Below are 11,517 nucleotides of genomic sequence, written 5' to 3'. Positions count from 1 at the left end.
TCTTTGGCCCCCGCGTCCGCCCCCTCACCCTGGTGCTCTCCCACGTGCACTTGCTCGTCCACGCCCTTTAACCACCATTGCTCTGCTTATTCGATCACTCACCAAGGCTTCCGCTGCCCGCGACGGCGCTCATGCAGGATGGATACTCCCTCTGTTTCTCCTCTCAGTACCACTTCGAGGACCGCTATTCCTTCCACCATCGATCCCATACCGCTAGAACTCCAACCGACCGAACAACCCGATCAAGTTGATCATGTCGACCAAAGTGACGGTTCGAGCAGTCTGAGCGACTATGACGCCGAATTCGACGACCAAGACCAGAGAGACAACAACGACCGTGATTCAGAAGCAGAAACCGAACGCCTTGAACGGTCTCCTGTAAAGTCATGGATTCCCTCTCCGACAAAATTGAATCAGGCCGAAGTTCGCTCTGAACCTGCCTCATCGCCAGAACCTCAACCACAGTCGCCCTCACCTTCACAAGCTCGCCTAGGTACTACTACTGTCTCTGTTCAGGATCTCAGTGCTGATCTTTCATTCTCAGCCTCTCCTACAGCCATCGCAGGCAGAAAGCGTAAAAGACCGAGTCCGATTAGCGACGCCGACAGCCCTCTCTCTGAGCACTCTGACTCTGAGGAAGCCCTTGCTCTCAGTCACAGCAATCATGTCGAACAACTCCCCGAGAGTCGACAAGAGACACCAGAGCCTACTGACGAAGCTGACGAGAATCCTTACATCTCACCAATGAAGGCTGCTCGTCTGAAAAGAGCCAAACAAAAAACAAAACCTTTACGCGACACTTCTCCAGCCGCTGAAACCGTCGGACAAGAGCTCGAAGATGATGAGGCTGACGAGACAAATGATGGCGACGACGAGACGAGAAAGCGCGCCACTGAAGCTTTCACAGCCATCGTCGAGCAGTTCCAAACATTCCGCGCCAAGTAAGTCTCACGTCTTTTTGTCAGGCGCATTGAAACTAACGACGTGCCAGAATGCACAATGAACGTTTGGCTTCAGCAGAAGCCGAATTGGAGCAACTCAGTCTGCCGAATGCAACTCATCCCGATTTTCTTGCTATGCTGCAATGCATTACGGCTCGACGCGACACCAAGATCCAACAAGAGATTACGCTACATCGTTATAAGCTCGGCACTCTTCGAACCCAGGTGCTTGCTGAGCGTGCCCAACTGCATACCCAATATTTCCAGGAAGCAAGAGAGCTGCGCGATTCACTATTGGAGCAGCTAGGAAAGCAATGGTACGACATCCAAAAAGAACGTCGCCAATTCCAGGCCGATCAACAAGATCAGTACTCGTACAAGTTTCCTACAAAGCGCTCCGACCAAGTGCGCAACCAGGAGAAGTACAATCGCGAGGTATCAATCTTGTCTGGTATGGCCAAATACCGAGGTTTCCCTGCTGCACCAGATATTCAAGGCGCACGGACGAACGAGCTCGACGATGACTTCAAGGCCATGCACATCCCACGTAGGCAAACATTGCCTCAACAGCAAGGCCCCGCTTACCAGAATTCTGTGCATATGCATTCGGCTCCTGCATCTGTACGTACTGCCGAGGAAAGATTCATAGAACAGACTCCATGGGCCAATCCTCAGCATCCTTTGCATCACCAATCACGAACTCCTGGTCCATTCGGCACCTACGGTATGCATCTTCAATCGAATCTGATACGTCAAAGCTCCGCACCTGGCCAGCGCACTGCTTCTCCATTCACCACCCCCCTACCTAACCCCGCTAAGCGCGCCGATTACCCACAAAATGGTCTTGGCTCAAACGACACCATTGGCATACCTAGCGACCCTCCTTCAAGTGCGGTACCCCAGACTGGAGAACGTTTTGCACAAGGTCCACCTGGTGACGTCTCACCAACTGATCAGCTCAAAGTACGCTCTGCGCTGGGCAACCCACTGAGCAACCGTGGGGACAGACGAGACTTCTCGGGCTTGTCTAGTGCTTCGACTATCGAGACACCCAGTGATCCAGCCGAGGTAGATCGCCATGGTGCACCATCACATACAAGCGCGGCACCAAATGGCTTGCCTTTAGGACTCCCTGTCGAACACTCCGCTCCTCAGCAGGCTTTCGTCACGAGCGCGTTGCATGCGCAGAATGGAAAGCCAGAAGATCGTAAGCCAGAGCTTTATGAGAACATCAACTACAGAAGGCCACAGATGGGCGCATTTGGCACGCCAATGCCTCTGTTTGGGACCAATTCTTCTGCACACCAAGATGGTCAGAAAGCGTCATAAGTTGGGACTTCTCGATACATTGTGGAGGGGTATTGGGGAGGCCACGTTAGCATACTACGCCTATCGAGAAAGTGGATGCGGTCAAATCTCACCTTTTTCGCATTACATACGAATAATGATTAATTGTCATAACGACAACAGCGGACATGGGCATCTGAGACTTACATGAGGCGCAATAGTTGAAGGCGGAAACAGGCCAGTTGTGTATGATGCATCAAGATCTTGAGGCGTGTTTCTTTGGTTGGACTTGGCATATGGAAGCGTCCCATCGAGCATGTGTTATCACACGAATGACTTCCTCTATTGTTGATCAAGCTTTTTGTCGAAATTCAGCGTAGATATATGTCAAGAATCGGATTCTTCACAGCTCGTCTCCCTTCGCATTGTATGATGCTTTACTCATTTGCAACTTGTGATGAAGTAAGGCCATCATCTGATAGTGCTGAATCACAAGATGCAATATCGTCAGAAGAATGAGTGCTAATTGATGTGAACTGTGATAACAAAACAAGACGCTCACAGTAGTCTAGTACCAAGATGGCTGAGCAAAAAGACAAAAAGAAATCTCCTCTCTCTGAGTCGAACAAAGGACCTTCTGATGACAATCGAACAATTACAGTCAGACGCTCTAAACCAACTGAGCAAAGAAGAGATTGATGGAAGTTGCCGAAAACTTGATGTATATAGCCTTTGATTGATTGGGGCAAGTTTGACCCCACCGGACTCCGTTGCCTGTCTCTTCGAATAACCTCACATTTTCGCTTTCCCTAGCCTGCATCCTTCTCCACGAGCGGTTGTCTTCTCCAGACCATTTGGACAGACATATCTTACTGGTGCTTTTCCCAAGCGATAGTACGCCCCTGTTCCTAGACCAGTGCCTGTGTAACACGTATTCATATATCCTGCATGGCATCAATCACCACAGCAAAATTCACGTAGCACCTCATCTGCACAGCGCCGGTCTGATCGACTCGCGGTATCGATGATCCCCCTCTTCTTTCTCCGCATCAAGCTTCTGTCGAGCCGGCAACAGTCTGCGTGCTGCTAGCGGAGCATGCAATGAGCAAGACCAGCCCCAGCCAGCCATCGTTCCTTCCTTCTCCGCACTTGCTACCCGTTGCACATATAAATTCATGTAGTCCTTCGTTGATCTCTCAAGCATCCCAACAATGCTTGTGTCATCCATTGCCATGGTCAGAGTACTGTTATTGGCATCGCTTGCTTCAATTGCTTGGGCACAGGACCCGTACACCCAAGATTACGATTCCAACAGGTACTGCTTGCTGTGACTCGATGTTCGCATCGTCGAGCGCCTCCGTTGGTTCTTTTGCTCATGGCTGTTAGACACAAGGATCCATCTTACTCGCCTGTCCGGCCTCCAGCTATACCTCTTGCTGTCCGTAGCCCCTACACCAGCATCTGGACATCTACTGTCAACAATGGCACTCTCAACACTAACGGAGCTATGTTCTGGCCCGGAAACGCTGCTGGTTGGGAAGGTATCATTGTCGTAGATCAAGTTGCTTACGAGTATCTGGGTACTGGTTTGCAATCTCTCCCGCCACTTAAGAACATCAAAACTGCTTCTCAACTCGCCGTCTCGTTCGATTCTCAGTACTCGAATTTCACCATTCGTGCCGGACCTGTCGACCTTGTCGCAAGCTTTTTCAGTCCTGTCATACCACAAGACCTTTGCCGGACCAGTGTACCCCTTAGCTACCTTGAGGTCAGCTTCCACAGTACAGACCAGCAGGCTCACGACGTCCAGTTGTATAGCGATGTCAATGCAGGTTGGATCTCACCAGAGACTAACACGGCCGTGATTTGGAACCTGTACGAGGGAACTTCAGCTGTCAATGGAAGTGGTAATGCAACAGGTCATCCATCTGCTATTTACAGTTGGATGCTCACTCATAAGACCCAATATGAATTTGGAGAGCAGGCTGACTTTCCTCAATGGGGCAACTTCACCTACTCCTCGAGACCCGGTCAAGCTCAAAACTTCAGCTTCCAGAGTGGCTATTCACTCGACCTTCGATACAACTACGTCACAACCTTCGGACTTACTGACGTGGTGGACTCTGATTACCGTGGTGCTCAAAGCAAGGAGCCAATTTTCGCATTTGTACATGACTTCGGCTCAGCAACATCGGGAAGTGCACTGTACACTATCGGAACTGTGCAACAGAATGTCATCAGATTTCTGACATCGGATGGGCTTGTACCTCTTCAACCGTGGTGGACTGAGTGCTACGGAGAAAGTTTGTTTAACCTTATTGAGTTCCATTACAACGACTTCGCAACTAGTCAAGCGAAGGGAGCCGACTTCGAAGCTCAGCTGAAGGCAGACGTCCAAGCGTACTACTCGACCACTTCAGCAACAATCTACAGCAACAGCACTCCGTCACCTCCTCCTTCTTATGCCAATGCTTCGGATGAAGAATACTACGGTACAAACCAATTTGGTCAAGCCTACATCTTTGATTCAAGCAACGGCTATGGTTTCCTCGACCCCAACAACTTCAGCGGTATTGCTGTACCCGACGTCTCGGAAGCCGAAAGCTATTACGCTATTGTAGCTCTGAGCGCACGTCAGGTCATGGGAGCGTACGTTCTGACGGTACCGCCAAACCTGCAATACGGCAACTTATCATCAATCGTGCCAGGTGAACCGCTTCTATTCCAGAAGGAGATTTCTAGTGATGGCAACGTGAACACTGTGGACGTTGTCTTCCCGGCTTTACCCTTCTACCTTTACGCCAACCCTCAGATGCTCAAAATGGTCTTGAACCCATTGCTTTATAATCAAGAGAATGGATTCTACCCAAACGGTTACAGTATGCATGATCTGGGCACACACTTCCCCAATGCCACTGGCCATGTCGAAGGTAACGACGAGTACATGCCAGTCGAGGAAAGTGGCAATATGCTTCTGATGGCTTATGCTTACTACAAATTCACTGGCGATGCAAGCTTCCTCTCTCAAAATTACGCCAAATTCCGTCAATGGGCAAGTTACGTGACTCAATACTCGCTCATTCCAGAGGCACAGTTGAGCACTGATGACTTTGCTGGGACTCTTGCCAACCAAACTAATCTGGCCATCAAAGGTATTGTGGGACTGAAAGCAATGTCCTTCATCTCTGAGGCAGTGGGTGACTTCTCAGCGGCGGCCAACTACTCGGGTACTGCTTCTGCTTACTACACTCGATGGGAGCAATTTGCGATCGACCCTAGTCGTACCCATACTATGCTCGCATATCAAAGTCGTGCATCTTTTGGTCTGCTTTACAACACTTATCCTGACAAGCTTCTGAATCTTGGTATCATACCTCAGAGTCTCTATGATATGCAGAGCCAGTGGTATCCGACCATCTCTCAAGTCTTTGGTGTAAGTCAGCTAATAACATTCACCTTGCAAGAACCTTACTAAACGATCGCAGGTCCAGCTCGATAGTCGACATACCTACACTAAATCTGATTGGGAGATGTGGACAGCAGCAACATGCTCCCCTGAGACTCGCCGACTGTTTGTGAATTCGCTAGCGTACTGGCTCAACAATACCAGCACGGGGTTGCCCTTTGGTGATCTATTTGACACTGTTGGCACCGGAGGCTACCCTGTGGGCGGCCCGACCTTCATAGCGAGACCTGTTGTTGGTGGCCATTACAGTCTACTAGCACTTCTGAAGACTGGTCAAAACAGTCAGACCGGCACTGCCCCTGGTGGGTTCCCACAGAATAGTACGCAAGCATTGTCCGAAACACAAGCAGCTTACTTGAGCATTTCGGGCTCGAGTGTGTCCTTGTCAATGACGAAATCGGCCACTGTACCAGCAGCGTCACACACTTACTACAGTAACTACACTAGCTCCAATTCTTGGCGCAAATGAGCTTCGCTGAACAGAGTATGAGGCATTGAGAGCCTAGTCTAAGAGCAAGGAAATCATGGTGGAGCAAAGAATCATGAGATTTTCCAAGCACATTTCTACCATCAATTGGGGTTGTGGTCTAGTGGTATGACATCTTCTTAGCATTGCTCCTCGAGCAGTCCTGAGTTGGAGAAGGTTCTGGGTTCGATTCCCAGCTACTCCACATTGCTTTTGCTCTGTAGCCGACTGCAAGTACTTTTTTTTGCTGGAAATCCATTTGTTGTCAAACTTCTGCTGATTAAATTCTGGCGATTCAAAATGTGTGGATGCGAGAGTCAAGAACGTGGGCCGCAGAAAAACGTGGCAGCAACATGATTTGCGTTTCCAGCTAGCGTAGCCGGCAACGACAGACTTGGCTAGCGTAGCCGAAGCTGCTCGATGACACAGCATGCTTTGGGTGCTTCACATCACTCCAAACACTCTTGTTCAACAATTTTTTTGATATCTCTTTTGTGACATCGAACGCAATCATGGAGTTTGATACTAAGACGCGTGAGTGCATTTGACGATGTCTGCATTGAGAAAATATTGATTGTGGCGTGTAAAAGCTCTTTACCAGACTTCGGACAAGACATCATTTGCGTACATTTCTGCGCGCGACCGCTGGCCTGTTATTCTTGTGAGTATCCACTGGACTTCTTCGATCTCTCTGTCTGGGGTTTTTGTCTGGCTTGAATTGCTGCTCTTGGCTTCTGATGCGGTGTCGACTCCATGGATGGCATGCTGTTCTGTTGTCAGGAGTATCTTTGAATCTCATTCGACTGTTGAGCTTCGATCTGCACGGCCCATCCGATATGCTACGGCTACTGCTACTTGGCTATCCCGGACGAGAGACCGACAGTATCTTGAAAGCGAGCTTCAACGACAATTTGCTAACAACTGCTTCAGACAGGTGCCATTGACGACCTGCACAAGGCAGTAGGCAAGACTGAGGACTCTGAAAAGCAGACAGAGGGCAAAAATATTGTTTCTGAGCTCGCCAAGCTCAAGTATGAGTTGCAGCACGACCGCCAGCTTACGTGAGTAGACAAGCAGACTCTTGAGCTCACGATACTGACAAGCGAAAAGACCACTGGCCGACGATGGACAAGGCGACATCGAGGGATATAACAAGGAACTAGAACAGCTCGACAACCCTAAATGGTTCAGCGTACCATGGCTCTACTCTGAGTGCTACCTGTACCGCCGCATGTCCACTCTCTTCAAGCTCTCCACCCACTGGAAGAACTACGACGTCTTCAACAAGCAAAAGATGTCTACTTTCCGCTCTTCTCGCCCTGCAGTTTTGGAGCTCGCTTCTCGCTACAACGAACTTACCAAACAACTTTCTTCCAAGTCTGCTTCATCTCAATCAGATGAAGAGCGTGTGGCAGCTGAGAAAATCCTCTTCACTGAGATGTGCGAGATTTGTCTCTGGGGCAATGCCACAGACCTGTCGCTTCTTACCAACCTAACCTACGAGGATATTCAAAAACTGCAGGGCTCCAAGGCAAGAAAAGCAGCAGAGAAGAACATCATCGCCAACGATTTTGACGCAGCCTTTGAACTGCTTCATGCAGCCAAGAGTCAAGGAACCAAGGAGCGTCGCGTAGACATTGTCCTCGATAATGCAGGCTTTGAACTCTTTGTCGATGTCATTCTTGCTGGATACCTCTTGCAAGCCGGTCTCGCCACCACCGTAGTCCTACACCCCAAGAACATCCCCTGGTTCGTTTCCGACGTTGTGCCCAAGGATTTCTCAGACCTCTTGACTGTCTTGGTCAACGCAAAGGACTTTTACGAGTCTCCCTCTGAAGACGACGAAGCCAAGGGTATCACACCAGCCAAACTTTCTGAGCAGGAAGCAAGCGATTTGCAACAGTTGTTCCAGAACTGGAGTGAATTGTATGCAGAGGGAAAGATTGTGCTTCGTCCCAACAGATTCTGGACTGAAGCAGGCAGTTACTGGAGACTTCCTGGTACTGCAGAAGCACTGTTTGAGGATCTCAAGACTAGCGAATTGGTTATTTTCAAGGGTGATTTGAATTACCGCAAGTTGACTGGTGATGTAAGTATCTTTCCCCTCTTTCTGTTCCCCTTGGTTTTGTAGACGCAGATTTGCTAAGCTAAATCTACAAAAACAGGCAGCATGGGACCCCACAACCCCCTTCACCACCGCCATCGGGCCTCTAGGTCCTGGCTCAGGAATGCGCACCCTCGCCCTGCGCACCTGCAAAGCCGACGTAGTAGTCGGACTCCCCCAAGGCGAAGACGAACGTCTCCGTGCCACAGAAAACGGCGGTGGAGATAGTGGTGCCCGTAAATGGGCTTGGAGTGGCAAGTATGCTGTTGTGCAGCTGTGCGATGGCAAGAAGAAGTAGAAGTTCTATTGTTGTCGGGAGAAGAGGTTGGGTGGTGGTTGTTGTGGATATCAATACAAGTGGTAGAGAAGGGATAGATGGGATTCTTTGCGAGGGAGTAGATAGAATGGGTATCTAGTATTCTTCTCTTAGGATAAGGTGTTTGAAATTGCCTGTGGTGACTATCAAAATCTGGTGGTTTGTATAGGTTGTTTGTGGCCAGGGTCATACCATAAGCAAGCATCACGAAGACAAAAACTTGACTGGCAACACCATTTGTACCTTGTGTTCTTCATGCACCATATCATCGCAAATAGAGAGACTAGAATGATCTGTACATATCACTGATTGACCGACATATGCATAATCATTGAGATATTCAAGATATAAGATTTCGAGATGCTCGGATTCTGAACGCAGCTGCACTCACCAATAACTTGCGGACACCTTTCTGTGAAAATGCAAAAGGGAATATTGGAAAATTGGAAAAAGAATTGTGTCCACCGAGGGTGTTGTAGAGTCGACATCTTCTGAGTGCCACTGCCGAGAAACAACCACTATCATGACATCCAATAGCTATTCCGAACTATGGCTTCACCAGAGAAACGTTAAGATCACACCCAAGGTAACATGCCAGGCACACAGTAGAGCAACCATAAGGCACACAACGTAAATCTCCTGTATGAAACCTGACATACCTTCCCCCAAAGCATGATACCAAACACTGCCTTCCCACAGCAACAAAAACCAAAAAAGTCTCAAATCCTTTTGAGACTCCCAAGAAAGACTTGAACCACGAACAACGAATCCCAGACACGCGGGTCCATGTTCGAACGACTAAGCAACAAAGGTCTCGGCACTCCCACGCAGAAACATAAATTGATTCAGAAAAGTCTCGTAAACAATGAGATCTTGGGTTCAGTTTTGTGCATGTTCTCAGGTCCGCGAGCAAGCATATAGGCCCCCACTGTCTCCTCCCAAACATCCGTGAGTATTTGCAAGAACGATACAATGATGATTACCAGGAGTAAAACTAGATTACTGATGTTGTCACAGGAGAAGATGTGTTGCAGACACTGCTATCTCCTCAACCTCAAGTGCGATGATGGTAGTCCTTGCTCGACATGCATCACTGCAGGATTTTGTTGCACCTATGACAAAATCATAGTAAACGGCAAAGGCGTAAGAGCAGGAAGATCGAGGATGAGAAAGCTTTGTACTGATGAAGCAGTAGATGTACCTTAGAGACGACGGCCGCACTAGAGATGGCGAATTCGTCACTCCTGATGACCCTGCTGCTGCACCTCAAGCAGCAGCTGTGGCAGCTTCTGCTCCTGGTGGGGGTTACGAGGAGAGCTTGCCTATTGCGCCTGTACATCTTTGGCGTGACTTCGCTGGTGCCTCGGTCTCTGCGCCAGTCAGTGCGTCTGACACTCCTTTCCCCTGTACATCCAGCGCCCCTGAGTCTTCTGCGCGCTGGCAGGACTTCTTGCCCAAGCAGAGCAGAGAGGGCGTGTCTCTGGCATTGCGCCAGGCTCCATCGTCAGGCGGCACCAAAGATGATGGCAAGAAGGACGAGGAGGCCGAGGAAGAGGGCAATAGTAAGACCGCCAACACCAAGAAAGTCTCCTGGAGGAAGCGCTCGTCAAATTGAGACATCGCAACTCATGATGCGCTTAAGAATCGATGGAACGTAGAAGGGATACGAGGAGTTGAGGCAGATCACACTCATAGAGGGGAAGCTCATTTCAAAAGTCCAGAAAGTGCCGCTTTGACATGCACAGATGTATTTAACAATGCTCTCCTAAGTCCAGTTGCGCCAGAAAAAAACAGACACCCTGACGCCAGTGTCTGTACCCAGTAGTACGATAGCCTGATGTATAGCAACAGAACAAAAGTCAATAGCAGCTACCTTAGAAAATGGTTCATATGGCCAGGTACACGATTCCTGCACTTGTCACAGTCTTCACGATAACCCATAGAGAACTTTTTAGAAGTGTCTTGGTCACGCGGAGATGTGAAAGCACCACTTCGTTGTCGCTGCTTGCGAACGTGTATCTCTGGCGTTTGTGGTGGAGGAGGTCGGGGTGTCGTCTCAGCATCCATATCGATATCGTTAACAGTCAACAAGGAGAACTGGCTTCCAGTAGCTGTGGTGGGTGTGTGAGGCTCGTCTTCGGAGATTGGTGATGGGAAGCGTTCTCTTGGGCCAGCCAAACGAGCACGCATCGAAGTAGAGGCATTGTAAGAACTACTAGCACTGGTGTTACCTTGGAGCGGAGTAGGTTTTGGTCGTGTAGACAAGAGAGCAATGGGAGTTGGCACTCGTGAGCCTCTATCATCAAGAGCCATCCGAGGGTTCCGGAGCGGGGCGTTTGGGATGATCCAGGAAGATGGCTGCTCAGGAGACTGGGAGAATTCCATCTGGAAGTCATCTCTCATGTCCATATCCATGTCGTCGGATGAGTCGGTTCCTGTTATGGTGGAAGCTAATGAATCGTCCATGGCACCAGGTATAGATTGAGCTTCGATGCTGGGGTTTGAACCAAAAACACCATGGTTGTTTCCAGAAGAGTGACGCAATCTCTATGAGAAGGTGAGCTCCATCATGTACTGTATACACAGGAATGTGGTTATACCTTGTCGTGGTGCATGGACATAACATCGTCGTCATCGTCATGGCGACGTTTGTGGGACAGTGTAGAGAACATAACGGGCGGTCAGGCAGGGCTGAAGTGGCAGTTGTGGATATCTAGACAGGTGGGGTGCAAAGGAGGGACAGGGAGACATGAGCCAGCATGCAGGTGAAGGCTGAAGGGAGTCAGCGAGTGTGTTTCATGGCCAGACCAGGCAGGCACTAGTGAGAGCAGGTGGACGTGCGGTCAGGGACGCAATTGCTTGTATGTAGTGAAGATGTGGGGTACTGGCGTGCTGTGGCTTGACAAAAACTGCGCCTAGAACAAAGAATTGCCCAGC

The 11,517-nt window shown here is 49.4% G+C and overlaps 5 protein-coding genes across 5 annotated transcripts; 4 read left to right on the top strand and 1 right to left on the bottom strand.

The window, feature by feature from the left end:
- Positions 1-138: 138 nt before the first annotated feature.
- M437DRAFT_44917 (uncharacterized protein) lies at positions 139-2,270 on the top strand (the record flags this gene model as incomplete). The annotated part of the gene is made up of 3 exons (XM_041020992.1): positions 139-493; positions 545-941; positions 992-2,270. The coding sequence occupies 3 exons, from the start codon at positions 139-141 to the stop codon at positions 2,268-2,270; spliced, it is 2,031 nt and encodes a 676-aa protein (XP_040881311.1).
- Positions 2,271-3,603: 1,333 nt separating this feature from the next.
- On the top strand, positions 3,604-6,163 carry M437DRAFT_45206 (DUF1793-domain-containing protein; the record flags this gene model as incomplete). Its single annotated transcript, XM_041021043.1, has 3 exons — positions 3,604-4,628; positions 4,833-5,661; positions 5,714-6,163. The coding sequence occupies 3 exons, from the start codon at positions 3,604-3,606 to the stop codon at positions 6,161-6,163; spliced, it is 2,304 nt and encodes a 767-aa protein (XP_040881310.1).
- A 509-nt stretch (positions 6,164-6,672) lies between these two features.
- M437DRAFT_44599 (DUF89-domain-containing protein) lies at positions 6,673-8,562 on the top strand (the record flags this gene model as incomplete). The annotated part of the gene is made up of 5 exons (XM_041020932.1): positions 6,673-6,694; positions 6,751-6,821; positions 7,091-7,221; positions 7,271-8,249; positions 8,326-8,562. The coding sequence occupies 5 exons, from the start codon at positions 6,673-6,675 to the stop codon at positions 8,560-8,562; spliced, it is 1,440 nt and encodes a 479-aa protein (XP_040881309.1).
- Positions 8,563-9,445: 883 nt separating this feature from the next.
- On the top strand, positions 9,446-10,195 carry M437DRAFT_64834 (uncharacterized protein; the record flags this gene model as incomplete). Its single annotated transcript, XM_041024491.1, has 4 exons — positions 9,446-9,528; positions 9,598-9,638; positions 9,710-9,723; positions 9,776-10,195. The coding sequence occupies 4 exons, from the start codon at positions 9,446-9,448 to the stop codon at positions 10,193-10,195; spliced, it is 558 nt and encodes a 185-aa protein (XP_040881308.1).
- Positions 10,196-10,449: 254 nt separating this feature from the next.
- On the bottom strand, positions 10,450-11,252 carry M437DRAFT_45425 (uncharacterized protein; the record flags this gene model as incomplete). Its single annotated transcript, XM_041021082.1, has 2 exons — positions 10,450-11,127; positions 11,181-11,252. 2 exons carry the CDS (start codon positions 11,250-11,252, stop codon positions 10,450-10,452), a joined length of 750 nt encoding a protein of 249 aa, XP_040881307.1.
- Between the last annotated feature and the right edge of the window lie 265 nt (positions 11,253-11,517).

Source organism: Aureobasidium melanogenum, assembly GCF_000721775.1.
Source record: "Aureobasidium melanogenum CBS 110374 unplaced genomic scaffold scaffold_6, whole genome shotgun sequence".
Lineage (NCBI taxonomy): Eukaryota > Fungi > Ascomycota > Dothideomycetes > Dothideales > Saccotheciaceae > Aureobasidium > Aureobasidium melanogenum.
The sequence above is the reverse complement of the archived record's forward strand: the minus strand, read 5'-3'. Positions and strand labels throughout refer to the sequence as shown.